The 15,745-nt window shown below is 39.5% G+C and overlaps 1 protein-coding gene across 1 annotated transcript; it reads right to left on the minus strand.

The window, feature by feature from the left end:
- Positions 1-12,769: 12,769 nt before the first annotated feature.
- LOC106090749 (neurochondrin homolog) lies at positions 12,770-15,475 on the minus strand. Its single transcript, XM_013257043.2, has 2 exons — positions 15,384-15,475; positions 12,770-15,246 (listed from the first exon to the last, which is right to left on the minus strand). Exon 2 carries the CDS (start codon positions 15,188-15,190, stop codon positions 13,019-13,021), a length of 2,172 nt encoding a protein of 723 aa, XP_013112497.2. The 5' UTR covers positions 15,191-15,246; positions 15,384-15,475; the 3' UTR covers positions 12,770-13,018.
- Positions 15,476-15,745: the final 270 nt, after the last annotated feature.

Raw genomic sequence — 15,745 nt, forward strand, 5'->3', positions numbered from 1 at the left:
TGTTCGTCCGATTTCCAATAATACTGCAATAAAATGGTCACTTGTTAACCGATTCTCTCGAAATTCGACAGGAGAGATTATTTATGATTCTCGATATAATTGGTAAATTCTATAAAAATTGGTTCAAATTTGGATATAGCTCCCATAAATATGTTCGTCCGATTTGCAGTAATACCGCAATAAAATGGTCATATGTAAAACGATTCTCTTGAAATTTGGCACGAAGGATTTCTTATGATACTTTTGATATTATTGATGAATTTCATCGAAATCGAATCAAATTTAGATATAGCTCTCATATATATATCGCCCGATTTTCACTCCCACACCTATTGCAAGCGCATTTATTGACCAATCTTTCCAAAATTTTGTACAACGCTTTCCTCGACGAATTCTACAATATCTATAAAGTTTCGTCGAAATCGGTTCAGATTTAGATATAGCTCCCATGTACATGTTTGTCAGATTTTGGGGTGATATGTTGTCATTTGTCAACCGTAGTTATTATATTTTGAACATATTTGCTTTGCTCAAAATTTTATACAAGAATGTTAATAATTTATCTGGATACCATCCATCAAAATTGGTTCAGAATTAGATGTTGCCCCCTTTTTGTGTTTATAGTGTAGGTGTAGGGTATTATAAGGTCGGCACCGACCGACTTTTGCCTTTCCTTAGTTTTGTTATTGTACACTGAGGCGGCAGCCCTAGCCGACGAAGGACTCCATCCGGCCGATCCATGCGATTGATTATTGTTTTATAGTTCTAATATGCCCCCCCCCAAAAAAAAAAATGGCTACATCCCTGCTGCATATTTTTGATACGTTTTAAAAAACAAATGACAACATGAATACATCTCCTATCGTTTCGTCTTAGGTTAAACTAACTTAATTTATATTCCCTTTCAAATCAGGGCTTCGTTATTGCGTTCCCCTCACTAAAATCGCTTTGGCCTGGCAACCCCTATACCAAATATTTCTTCAAAATGCTCCTATGCTCTAAGCCTCAATGAAGAAAAATTTACATTTTCCTCAATTGTTTTTCATTAGGACACGCCAAATTTACGTAACTTCGTATTCGGATTAAAACCGTTTATGTTGCTTGCCCCTCTTCTTTTGTTTAATGCAAACTAGAAAATGTTTTGGAATATGGAAGAGCTATGGCAGCAGCCATGAATAGAAGCTGCCATTGCATGTCACGGTGGCCCGAACTCACCAACCAATCATAAACATACGCTGTCTTGCGTAAAACGGTTACGTTGTTATAAATCTTTTAAATTAACAACTTTTGCTTTATTAACACAATTTATTGGCAGCTGCTACCACCTTTTATTCTATGAATTACAACACATTTGCCTCACATTCCATGTATGTAGAACATATGGCCCCCTGAAAAAGTTGACCTTCAAATATGATTATGTGTAAGTTCAGTTGGAGTGCTATGCTTTTAGCCACATGTGTTAAAGTAAAAGCATTTTTTGGTATTTTGTACAAGGACCTCTCAGTGCAGGGGAGAAAAAAAAGGCTAGGATTTTTTTTTGTGGCATGGTAGTTTGTTAAAGAATCAACTATTGAAGTAAAATGTTACATGGAACATACATTGAAAAGCAAGTATGTACAAAAGAAGGGCAAAACCGATAAGTTTGTATCCTATGCTATAGTGAAAGTAATTCCATAATAGGTGGAAAATAACACTTAGAACAGTATGGATGATGGATGTTGTTTAAGTATCACAAAAATGAGCTGCAAGATTATAGGCCTTAACAGTAAGTGGATATGAGCAAATGATGGTAGTGAACAAGAAAGTCTAGCCACCTTTCAAAACTGAACGTATACTAGTGGCTGCTATGCCTATGTTCAAGGCATTTTATCTTCAATAATTTTTCACGCAATTTGTTTTCAGTAGTAATCAAAACTTTCTGCTTAACATAATTGTCATGGTTATTAAGTTCGAGTCCACTTTGAAGAAAAGACAACTAAAGTATTCATATATACATGACCGGCTTTTAATCTTCTTCTTTCTTTAATTGGCTATGACAGAATATTTGTTCCACTAGCCGAACGTAGAATAGCGTTCCAAGCGCCTAGATCTTCTGCGCTCATTCTAAAATCTCTGACACCAAGTTTCGAGATGTCTCCCACAACTTGATCTTTCCATCGGGCTTTTGGTTTTCCCGGTTTGCGTATACCACCGTGTTTGCCTTCAAAAGACTTCTTTGCTGGAGCATCTTCATCCATTCTGACAACATGACCTAGCCAACGCAGCCGTTGTATTTTGATGCGTGTAACTTTGCTATCGTCGTCATACAGCTCATACAGCTCGTGGTTCATACGTCACCTATATTCTCCGTTAACGCAAACTGGTCCATATATTTTACGAAGAATCTTTCTCTCAAATAATCCAAGTACTGCCTCATCTGCTTTCACAAGTACCCATGCTTCAGAACCATATAACAGCACGGGTAGTATCAGTGTCTTGTATAGTGTAATCTTCGTCTGTCGAGAGGTGGCCTTGTTTCTCAACTGCCTACTTAGTCCAAAGTAGCATCTGTTTGCCAGTATAATTCTTCGCTTTATCTCAAAACTGGTGTCATTCGTTTCGGTTACGGCGGTGCCGAGGTAGATAAAGTTACTGACTGTCTCAAAGTTGTGGTTCCCAACTTTCTCCGTGTTCTTTATTTGCTCGGTTGTGCAAGGCTTTTTGGGAGTTGAAATCATAGATTTCGTCTTATCTCCATTTACTGCCAGACCCATTTCACTGACTCTCTTTCGATTCTTTCAAAGTCAGCAGGTACTACTTCCGGTGACCGACCTATGATATCGATATCGTCGGCATAGGCGAGTAGCATGTGCTCTCTTGTGATTAGTGTGCCATATCTATTCACTTCTGCATCTCGTATAATCTTCTCCAGCGGGATATTAAAGAGATCACACGAGAGGCTGTCTCCTTGTCTGATACCTCGTTTGGTATTAAATGGTTCGGAGAGATTTTTTCCTATTCTTACTGAGGAACGCGTATCAGCAAGTGTCATCCTACAGAGTCTTATTAATTTTGCAGGGATACCAAACTCAGACATGGCTTGAAATACCTTTGAACGTAAGGGAGTATCGAAGGCGGCTTTGTAGTCAACAAAGAGGTGATAGGTGTTGATTTGTCCTTCTCGGGTCTTTTGCAGGATTTGGAGCAGTGTGAATATCTGGTCCAGAGTGGATTTACCAGGTCTAAAGCCGCATTGATAGGGCCCAATTATCTCATTGACTTTAGGTTTTAATCTTTCACACAATACGCTCGAGTGTATCTTGTATGCGATGGGGAGGTGGCTTATTCCTCTGTAGTTGGCACATTCTGTCTTGTCTCCTTTCTTGTGTACGGGACATAGTATGCTGAGGTTCCAATCATCGGGTATGCGTTCTTCTAGGCAGATTGCGTAGATAAGCTGATGCGTACGCCTTATCAGCGTGTCGCCTCCGGTCTTAAATAGTTCAGCGGGTAACCCGTCGTCTCCTGCTGCCTTGTTGTTCTGTGGACGCGCCCTGTAGCTTTCAGCTAAGCTCCCCGTGATAATAATGGACACCACACAAGTCGGAGCTCAAAGTTCCAGCCGGCTTTTAATAGGCTTATACAAATAATAGCAAATCGCATTAAGTTGGGCAGGAACGAACTTTGGATATACATCTACACGAATATATATATATATATATATAAATCACTTTACCACTGTATTGGGGTCTAGCATTTATCACTGTGCCATATTTCATAGGCAGCAACATCAAAAAATTGCCCGGTCTTGACTATATTCGGCAGGGTTCTCGAGAGGCCTAACACATTTAACTATTCTTAACTTCAACCAAATCGGCTTTATGGGACCAAGGCCTTAAGTTTGGAGATCGGTATACATATATCGCATCTATATCCAAATATGGATATCGGTAGGCGTAGCATACCTGACAGGGCTCTTTATATCCGAAATCGGGCAAAAAACACTTTTTTTGGACTAAAACCCGAAATCGTGAGTTCAGTATATGCGAGGGCTATATGAAGATCCGATCCGATATAGCCCATCTTCCAAATTAACCTGCCTTTAGGCAAATAAATGAAAACCTGCTAGCTAGCCGAATCCTGGGTAGCCAATTGAGGCCTATAGGGGCTCAAGAAGTCAAATCCGGCAATCGGATTATATAGGACCAATAAAAGTTTATAAACCGATTCGGGTCATACTGGGAACGAAAGTTGGAAGTCTGAGTGGAAGTCCTTGTGCCAACTTTTAGCCAAATCCGATGAAAGCTGAGGCGTCTACGGCCAAAATCGGGTATCGGTTTTTATGGGGGCTACATTAGTTTACAGACTGTTTCGTATCACAGTCGGCGTTAGAAGTCAAAATAGAAGTCCTTATGCCAAATTTCAATAAAATAAGGTGAAAATTGAGACTTCCAGAGTTTTAAAACCATTTCGGTTCATATTTTGGATATAGCAGCCCCATATACCGATCTCTCGTTTTATGGTTTTGGGCCCATAAAAGGCGCATTTATTGTCCGATTTCACCGAAATTTGGGACAGTGAGTTGATTTAGAATACTCAATGTCCTTCCTTAATTCGGCTCAGATCGGTTCAGAGGTGCATAAAGCTGCCATATAGATTGATTTCTCGATTTTAGGTATTGGGCCCATAAAAGTTGCATTTGTTGCCCGATTTTGCCGAAATTTGGGACAGTGAGTTGTGTTAGGCCCCTTGGAACCTTTTTTCCAATTTGGCTCAAATCGGTACAGATTTGTAGATAGCTGTCATATAGACCGATCTCTCTATTTAAGGTCTTGGGGCCATAAAAAGCGCATTAGTTGTCCGATTTTGCAGAAATTTGGGATAGTGAGTTGTGTTAGGCCCCTTGGAACCTTTATTCCAATTTTGTTCAAATCAATACAGATTTGTGGACATCTGCCATATAGACCGATCTCTCGATTTAATGTCTTGGCCCCATAAAAAGCGCATTGGTTGTCCAATTTTGCCGAAATTTGGGACAGTGAGATGTGTAAGGCCCCTTGAAACCTTTTTATACCCACCACCGTAGGATAGGGGGTATATTAATTTACTCATTCCGTTTGAAACACATCGAAATATCAATTTCCAATCCCACAAAGTATATATATAGCGGATCGTCGTAAAATTTTAAAACGAATTAACGATGTCCGTGTGTCTGTCCGTCCGTCTGTTGTAATCACTCTAGAGCCTTCAAAAATTGAGATATTGTGCTGAAATTTGGCACAGATACGTCTTTTTGATGTACTCTGGTTACGTTTTAGAACGGGCCAAATCGGACCATATTTGGATGTAGCTGCTATATAGACCGATTTTCCTATAAAAGGTCTAATGCCCATAAAACTATATTTTTTATCTGATTTTGCTAAAATTTGAAACAGTAAGTAGGTTAAGTCCTCCCAACATCCGACCTAGATATGGTTCTGATCGGACTATTTTTAGATATAGCTGCCATATAGACCGATCACCGGATAAGGGGTCTGAAGGCCATAATAGCATTATTTATAAACCGATTTTGCTGAAATTTGAAACAGTGGGTTATTTTAAGCCTCCCGAAATCTGATCTAAATATGGTTCAGATTTGACTATATTTAGATATAGCTGTCATATAGACCGATCTCCCGATAAAGGGTCTGAAGGCGATAAAAGTTTTATTTATTACCCGATTTCGCTAGAATTTAAAAAAGGTAGTTTTTTTAAGCCTCCCGATAACTGGCCCAAATATGGTTCAGATCAGACTGTATTTAGATATAGCTTTCATATAGATCCATGTCCGATAAAGGGTCTGAAGGACATAAAAGCTTTATTTATTACCAAATTTCGCTGAAATTTGCAACAGTGGATTATTTCAAGCCTCCCGACATCTGACCAAAATATTGTTTAGATCGGACTGTATTTAGATATAGCTGTCATATAGACCGATCTATCGATAAAGGGTTTGAAGGCCATAAAAGATTTATATATTACCCGATTTCGCTGAAATTTAAAACAAATTGTTATTTAAAGCCTCCTGACAACTGACCTAAACATGGTTCATATCGGTCCACATTTAGATATAGCTGTCATATAGACCGATCTCCCGATAAAGGGTCTGAAGGCCATAAAGCTTTATTTATTACCCGATTTCGCTGAAATTTAAAACGACATCTGACCAAAATATTGTTTAGATCGGACTATATTTTAATATAGCTGTCATATAGACCGATCTCCCGATAAAGGGTCTTAAGGCCATAAAAGCTTTGATTATTACCCGATTTCGCTGAAATTTGAAAAAGTGAGTTATTTTTAGTCTCCTGGTACTAGACCTACAAATGGTTGAGATCGGACTATATATAGATATAGCTGCCATATAGACCGATCTCCTGATAATGGCTCTCAAGCCAATAAAAGCTTTATTTATTACCCGATTTCGTTAAAATTTGAAACAGTAAGTAGGTTAAGACCTCCCAACATCCGACCCTATTATGGTTCTGATCGGACTGTATTTAGATATAGGAGCCATATAGATCGATCTGCCGATAAGGGGTCTGAAGCCCGTAAAAGCTTTATTTATTACCCAATTTCGCTGAAATTTTAAACAGTGAGTTTTTCTGAGCCCCACGATATCCGACCTTAATATGGTTCAGATCGGTTCATAATTGGATATATCTGCCAAAATAGAATAGTGACATATATTGGATTGCCCAAAAAGTAATTGCGGATTTTTTAAAGGAAAGTAAATGAATTTTTAATAAAACTTAGAATGAACTTTAATCAAATATATTTTTTTTACACTTTTTTTCTAAAGCAAGCTAAAAGTTACAGCTGATAACTGACAGAAGAAAGAATGCCACTACAGAGTCACAAGCTGTGAAAAAATTTGTCAACGCCGACTATATGAAAAATCCGCAATTACTTTTTGGGCAACCCAATATATTAGGCCATTAAAGTCCGTGCCGAATTTGGGTGCTTAAGTTATCCAATTTTTACCGGATTGTGACGAAATGGAGTGTACATATATACCCGAGGTGGTGGGTATCCAAAGTTTGGCCCGGCTGAACATAACAGCTTTTTACTTGTTTTTTGCTTCTTATTACATTTGGTTAATTTTTACAAGGGACATATTAGGGAAACAAAAATTGGCCTGAACTTTGTCAATTATAAACCCATCTGATCACTCAGAACCTTTACTTGCCATCCAACATTCCTTATGTCGCACGAGAATACTTAACAGATGACATAGTTCACATATCTTTATGTTTCTCTAAAGATGAAGATTGAATGTATCACAATTGTCACAAAAGTCTTTAATTCGTTAAGTAATCCAAACAAGTTATTTAATTAAGTAAGCAATTTGGTAGGTTGGACATACCTGATCTCCTTTAAAATGTTTCACTTTCAGGTGTTTTTCTTTCTTTTGTTTCAAAATATTTGTTTTTTGTTACTCCCGTAACTCTTCTTGTCTCTCTCATTCTCATTCTCACACTCCCTCAACCTCTTTCCCTCTCGCACTGGGTTATTTTATTTTACGGTTGCCATACCACTTCAAGGATGAATGATTTTCAATGGTTGGCAAGGTGTTAAATAAATTACCTTAAATGAGCAATCTACGTCAAATGTCGCCCTTAGTTATGCAAGTTTGTGGCATAAAGTCACAGATACGTACCACAGATTGCTGCCCCTCAAATGGCAATGGCAAAGGCAAAGGCAAAGATGAAGCTGTACTCGTAGAAAGAAAGCTGTGTGAAAAATATTTATACAAGGTTTATAATTTAAGCAAAAGATGTAATCAAAACTAATTCGATTTAAATGTTTGTGGGGACAATATCTTTAGAGTCTGATGTTGGTGTCATTATGTGGTCTATTATATTGCAAATTACGATTACGCACAGGAGATTAATTAGTAGAGAGACCACACTTGAAGTATGACCAAAGGAAATGGATAATGCGAAATTTCAAACGGACATTGGAAATAGGGATAATTTAAGTTAAGTTAAGAACAAACAGGTTGTTTATCGAAAAGCTAGTGAGAAGTGTTAAAATTTCATAACACATTTGTTTAAAGAAAAACTCAAACTACATTAAAAGTCTCTGAATGAGAACTGTACGATACCTTGTTTTGCAGTATAATAGTATTTGAACAAAAAAGAGATTATTACAGCAGGCCATTATTTTGTACATCAAAAAATTCCCATTTTTGTCTCTTTCTAATATGGCCATAGCATCAGCAATCACAGTGGCTTTTATGAACGCTCGCTCATCTAGAAAATTGCAAGAAATATATTATGGTCTCTATCTCAATACCCTTTCATTTTAGCCATATTGACAAAATGTAGCTGACATGCTATTATGCTATTAAATGAAATATATTCCCGACAAATGCACATCGTTCCCAACAAATTCATCACTAACTATTTTTAAGCACAAAAGCCGCAGGAAAAAATATTAAATGAATGATGCAGTGAAAGTGTGAATTAAAATATGGCAAATATGGCAAAAAAAAAGGCGAACAAAGCAGAGGCGGCGCAAATATGAATGACCCAATGGCATATTTTAAATACAAAATTCATGTGGATTTATATAAAAACTCATGGATGCTGCCATTACCCGCAGTGGAATGAATGCTTGACTATTTTCATTTGTATTTATTTGCATCACCCTCTCCCGGCAATATGTGGTGTTTAATTGCCAGTGCCGCTGATAATTTACGTTGCCAATGGGATTCTTCTAATTATCCGATTGGGATTTTTGGTAATGTCTCCGTTACTTTCGATTGTACCCACCAACTGTATTTGAATGTCTTTGAAAGACAGTGGCAATGACAATTACAAGAGACACCCAAACACTGAGATCCGCATGTCTACCTTTGACTCTGAAACCTGAGTTCAAAACCCGACGAGAACATTCGAACAAAAATTCCAGCGGTGGTTATCCCTCCGAGAAAATGAAGTGGAAACTGCGGAGGATATAGACATAATGGGCAAGTAGATCACGAAGGCCCTGAATGACTCGCTTGTGTAAGCATATCTCAGTGCCAATCCAAGGGACAAACAATGACAGCCATGATGGATCTCAGAACTGGTTCGCCTAAGGAAGGGCTGCAGGAAATTCAACAACAAGACGAAAGCCACAAGGGCACCACACAATTGCGACGTCTATAAGGCTGAGCTTAGAAAATACAAGGGCGAGCTGAGAAAGGCAAATAACAAATCCTGGGTGGAATTCGGTAGCTTCGTGGAGGATACATCTGAGGCCTTTAGGCTAAGGAAGATCCTACCCTCGAAACCCATAACTGTGGGATATATTCAGAAGTCAGAGAATGTATAAAAATGTCTAGTTGTACACATTTCCCGGGAAACTCTCCAAGAGACAACGTGGCACCAGAAGAGGTTGTCAGTGATATGAATTCATGTGTGGTTATTGGGGGAATTGTGTCTTAGCTGAAACTCCTTTGGGCGATAAAGTGTTTCGAGCTCCTTAGGTCGTCGGGCCGTGATGATGTGTCACCTGTTGCATTTCAAGCTTTGTCTTAAAGACTGGTTCCTTGGCTTAGGGAGAAATACCTGTGCGATGGAGAGACACAAAGGTCATGTTCATTCCAATAGTAGGAAAACTTTACCACACGAAAAAGAAAGATTTTTGTCCTAATAATATGTCATCCTTTATACTGAAGGCTCTAGAGTGATTGATAGTAACACATCTCAGAGAAAAGATCCCTGGTGATCGACTTTGACGTCCTAGTCGCGTACAAAGAGAGTTCTCTCGCTGTCAAGGAATATACAATGGTAGCATTTCCCGACATTAAAGTTGGTTTCAATAATGTAAAACCGACGTCAGTCATGAAAGAGCTGGAATTTTTAGACATCCACAGTACCGTAGGAGAATTTCAATCACTTTTTTTAAACCTCTTTAGAACGCAATTTTTATACAATTTGGCTGGAATTTAGCATGAGGGACTTTTTTTTGACTTGGCCTCTGCACCTCCGTAACCGAAACGAGTGGCAGCAGTTTTGAGATAAAGCGAAGAATAATACTGGCAAACAGATGCTACTTTGGATTAGGTAAGCAGTAAGCCCACCTCTTGACAGACGAAGATTACTCTATACAAGACACTGATACTACCCGTGTTTTTATATGCTTCTGAGGCGTGGGTACTTGTGAAAGCAGATGTCGTCATAACGGCAGTCTGTGGTACACTCGGTGTAGTTCTTACAATATGAGGTGATGTCACTCTGGTGATGATGCCTTTATAGATGATGTCTTCGCAGTTGTCTTTAAAGATGATGTCCTTGCAAATGGCGTCCCTGCAGATGTCATTAAATGTGCTGCTGTAGTTGACACGCCAGCAGATGTGGATTCCCTTGGTAGTGTGTCATCTCTTTCTTCATTGCCTTCTTCGGCTAAGGCGGTTCTCAAAGATACAGGAAAGGAATCTAACTTTTGTTTAGCATTGCTGCCTTCTCTTGCTTCTCAAAAAAATCGAAGGACCTGAACACAAAAACCTTGTATTTTGCCAGCACTAATGACTACTATAGCTTCTCAAAGTAGCAGCTAAACATCTCACTTTTAGAGGCCACTTCGATTGAAATGTGATATAAAACTTGCGATTGAAACTTGTTATTCGCTCCATCCTCTTATCTTCTCACGTATATAAGACTGTCGGTCCATGTTATTTTATGGACAAAGTACAGATTTTTCGGTCGATAATTTTGGCACACACTCGTTTTTGACCTACAGACTAAGCTTATTTCAATCGGAAGAAATCGATCGGAACCATATTTAGGTCGGATGTCAGAAGGCTTAAAATAATCCACAAATTTAAATTTCAGCGAAATCGGGTAATAAATAAAGCTTTTATGGTCTTCAGACCCTTTATCGGGAGATTGGTCTATATGGCAGCTATATCTAAATATGGACCGATCCAATCCATATTTTCGTCAGATGTCTGGAGGCTTAAAACAACCCACTCTTGCAAATTTCAGCGAAATCGGATAAAAAATAAAACTTTTATTGGCTTCAGACCCCTTATCGGCAGATCGGTCTATATGGTAGATATGTCCAAATATAGTCCGATCAGAACCATAGTTACTTCAGATGTCGGGAAGCTTCAAATAACCCACTGTTGCAAATTTCAGCAAAATCGGGAAATAAATTTAGCTTTTATGGTTTTCAGACCCTTTATCGGGAGATCGGTCTATATGGTAGCTATATCTAAATGTAGTCCGATTGCAACCATATTATGGTCAGATGTCGGGAGGCTTAAAATAACCCACCATTTTAAATTTCAGCGAAATCGGTTAATAAATAAAGCTTTTATGGCCTTCAGACCCTATATCGGGAGATCGGTCTATATGGCAGCTATATCTAAATATGGACCGATTCAATCCATATTTTCCTCAGATGTCGGGAGGCTTAAAACAACCCACTCTTGCAAATTTCAGCGAAATTGGGTAATAAATAAAGCTTTTATGGGCTTCAGACCCTTTAGCGGGAGATCGGTCTATATGGCAGTTATATCTAAATATAGTCCGATCTGAACCATATTTAGATCAGATGTCGGGAAGCTTCAAATAACCCACTGTTGCAAATTTCAGCAAAATCGGGTAATATATTTAGCTTTTATGGTTTTCAGACCCTTTATCGGGAGATCGGTCTATATGGCAGCTATATCTAAATATAGTCCGATCTGAACCATATTTAGGTCAGATGTCAGGAGGCTTAGAACAACCCACTCTTGCGAATTTCCGCGAAATCGGGTAATAAATAAAGCTTTTATGGGCTTCAGACCCTTTAGCGGGAGATCGGTCTATATGGCAGCTATATCCAAATATGGTCCGATCAGAACCATAGTTACTTCAGATGTTGGGAAGCTTTAAATAACCCACTGTTGCAAACTTCAACGAAATCGGGTATTAAATAAAGCTTTTATGGGCTTCAGACCCTTTATCGGGAGATCGGTCTATATGGTAGGTATATCCAAATATAGTCCGATCAGAACCATATTTACGTCAGATGTCGGGAAACCCTAAACTTCTAAAATTTCAGCAAAATCGGATGAAAAATAAAGTTTTTATGGGCATAAGACCCTTTATCGGAAAATCGGTCGTTATAGCAGGTATGTCCATATATGGTCCGATTTGGCCCGTTGAAGAATTTAACCAGTGTGCATCAAAAATAAGTATTTGTACCAAATTTCAGCTCAATATCTCAATTTTTGAAGGCTCTAAAGTGATTACAACAGACGGACGGACGGTTTACCCCGGCAAACGTTAACTGCCTGTGGCAACGCTGGCAATGATCCTACGTAATAACAATGAAAGCCAAAACGAATCATGGCCCAAATAGACGATCTCTGCGGAGAAAGTATGAATTTTCTTTTTGAAAAATTGACGATGTGGAAAATAGCAAAAAAAAAAATAATTATATACGATTGAGAAAAGAAATGGTCACGTAGGCGGCATTGGGTCGTTATATGCAAGCACTTGTCCATACGGTCAAAAACGCCAAAAAGCTTGAAAATAAACATGATGCTCATTCTTCTTCGCTATATGAAGAAGATGACGCCTATGGCGACGTTGTCTGCTGAGTTAAAGCGGATGGCGATGATGCTAACAGACAATGGCGATCCAGAAAGCAATTGCAAGAAAAACAGAAAATGAAAAAAAAAAATCGCCAACATCTAGAGCATGTTTTTTTAAGAAAGAATTTGTTTTCTTTATTATTTTTTCTCATTTTTATCTAAATATAAAAAAATACATTCAGTGTTTTTATTTTTTTTTTCTTCAGCTTGGTTAAACAGTTGTTCTGGTGTGTTATCGTTGAAATGTTATGAAAAGAAAGTGATTCAATTTGAATGGAGCATTACAAAAATGATAGAATAGAAAAACAAAATTATTTTTAACTTAATTTTAACATGAAAAACGTGAGTGTTTCTTCATACATTCTCATACTCAGATGCTACAAGACATAGGGGCCCTCCCCTTCCCATGTTGCGAGTTGTGGTTGTTTAGTCACCGAAAAGTCTTTTGCCCAATTCCATCATGCGATGATTACGGCACACCCTCAAGGCATCGGCTTTCTTCAAGACAGCGGCCACCGTGGAGTTGACATCGACCAGTTGGGATAAAAAGTCTTCATAGGCCGACTTGACATTGGCGGGAAGGGTACCAATTTTAACACGCTTCAAGGTCTGCACTATGCCCTCAGCCCAGCCAGACTCGATGGCAAATTCGGAAATCCATGGCACCGAAGGTAGAACACCACATATGGTCTGCATACCCAAAAACCACAGCTCTGATAATTCCATCCAGTGCTCCTTGTAGGCTATGGACACCACCAAGGCTGTGGGATCATTGGACTCATCGATGTTATAGGCATCCCATAGAAAACGAATGGTGGCCGTGATGTAGCGACAAATGGAAAAGTCATTCTGTTTTACTTTCTTGGATTGTTGCTTCAGCAACAGCAAGCCCAGAACTGCCAAGTTGCCATGCATAACCAGATTATCGGGAGTATCCTTAAGTTCGGGCAAATTTTCATAGACAAATTTGAAAATGCTGGCAAATACGGGACCATCTTCGGCCAACTTGGGTTCCAATACCGTCAGATTCATCAGAATGTTGCACAGGGCGCAGATGGCTCCCCTAGCCACTTTCATTTCGGCTAATTGCTCGACAGTGGGTTTGGGATCCGGTTCATTCATGCGCTTCAATCGTTCGGCCCTGGGAATGGGAGGGCGCTTGTAGTGGGCTATGCTGAAGTAGAACTCTATCTGCTGCAAGAAGACCTCATCTTGCTTGGTGCTGAAAATCACCTTGCGGGCCTCATCTTCCACCACCAAGTGGCACAGGGCGGGCAACATGACACGCAAAATATCCACAGGGGCCTCGGTGTCTTTGGGTCCTGCCCGCCACTCTTTGAGATCATTGAAGGACTCATTGGTAATCTTGAACATGAAGGGCAAAAGCTTGTAGATGGCGGGTCTCATGGCGGTGGTCTCTTGGGCCAACCAGGCGGACAAAACACGAACAGTGAATTTGATGAAATTTCGCTCACTGGGATTGGTGCTATCCTTGATCTTATCGTTGGAGACACGTGTCAAAACTGCCAATACCTGATTGAAGGCAAACTTGAGAGCGGTATAGGTAGTCTGTTTCTCTTTGGCATCCAAATCCAGCTGATCCTTGCCCATGTATTCGATGCAATGCTCCAAGATAATGAAGCAACATTGTATGAGAGGGGCATTGCGGAAAGTGGCCTCCAATTTCTTCTCATCCATCTGCATTCTCACCTCAATGGCTGCCATTTGCAAGATGAGCAAATAGAACTGCTTTTCATCACACATGAAGGCCCATTGAATGCCCAAGACCTGAAGAATGGTGGATATCAAATGAAGAGTGGGATCACGTTGCTTGGGACCAATTTTACTTTTCAAAATATCGCTGCATCCCTTGAACAAGCTCTCCGGCCAAATCTCCCCCTCCAGGGAGTTGTAGATAATCTCACGCTTACAAGTCTTCAAAATGGCCGACAAGATTTTGCACAATTCATATTTTCGCTCACTGTGTTCCGTCTCCATGTCCAGGGCAATGCGTTGAATCAAGGCATGGAAAGGCTTGGGATCATCTGTCCAAGAGGCTTTGCCAAACTTCTTTACCAACAACACTATTAAATGCAAGGCCTCATCGGTTTGGAAACTTTGGGCCGAATAAATCTGAGACATCTTGGGTATGGCTCCCATGGTCATCAGAGCATTTTGTCCAGGTTCATGTTCGGCGATGAATTTCAAACAGCTATAGGCCTCGCTGACCACAATCAGATTGTCATCACAGTCATCATCATCGGCTTGCTCCACAATCTCCAGCAGGGTGGGTATGACATCCAATAAATCTTTGTGGGTGGCCAACTCGGCTTCCTGACAGAAACATGTGAGTATGGACAGGGCCACACTTTTGTACACCAGCGGTGGGCAATCGTTGGGCAAATCTTTGCCATTCAATAACTTCTTGAGGAAATTGAAGCCAATGGCCTCGAACAGCAGCTTTTTGGCCTCCGAATTGCATTCTTTGCCCTTAACCAATTTGGTGACCATGAAGAGTGCTGCAAACTTTTCTGAATCACTCTTTGTTGCCTTCAGCATGGTGGCGCATTTTTTCACGGGTTCTGGTACAGCTGCCATTTTCGTCTCAAATATTTCAGCCAATTGATCACTTTTTCTTCAATCAATTACCGATTCTATTGAATCATAAGAATAATTTCCAATTATTAAATTTTGTATTACTTATTGGTTGGTATGTATCTATTAATCTGCTTCTATATGTATATATATATAGCTATCTATATATAGCTTCTTCACACACACACACACTCACGCTAACACACTTCACACGTTCGGCTTTTCTTCTTGTGATTTTTCGCTTAGAGATCTTTACTTGCCGACTTTTACTCCCGTACTGAAAAAGTTTTCATTTCATCGGAAAATTCATCCCAAACACGTATGAGAATTTTCCTTCACTCTTTCTTTTTTTTTTTTTTGTATAAATATCATTTCATTAAACAACGAGAAGCCGGTGCATTTTCCAATCGCCAACACAAACACACACGCACACACATTCACACGCAACTCTGTGAATGAGTACTCACTACGTGGAAATGTTTTCTCATTCAAGTGAGCATGATTTTCCCCCAAACGAAAAGATTTTCCCCCATTGCTGCTTTGGTTGAGTATCTATGC

Source organism: Stomoxys calcitrans, chromosome 2 (assembly GCF_963082655.1).
Source record: "Stomoxys calcitrans chromosome 2, idStoCalc2.1, whole genome shotgun sequence".
NCBI lineage: Eukaryota > Metazoa > Arthropoda > Insecta > Diptera > Muscidae > Stomoxys > Stomoxys calcitrans.

Bases quoted from the DNA above. Each gene is read 5' to 3' on its own strand.
- LOC106090749 (XM_013257043.2), bottom strand. From the start codon at position 15,190: ATGGCAGCTGTACCAGAACCCGTGAAAAAATGCGCCACCATGCTGAAG.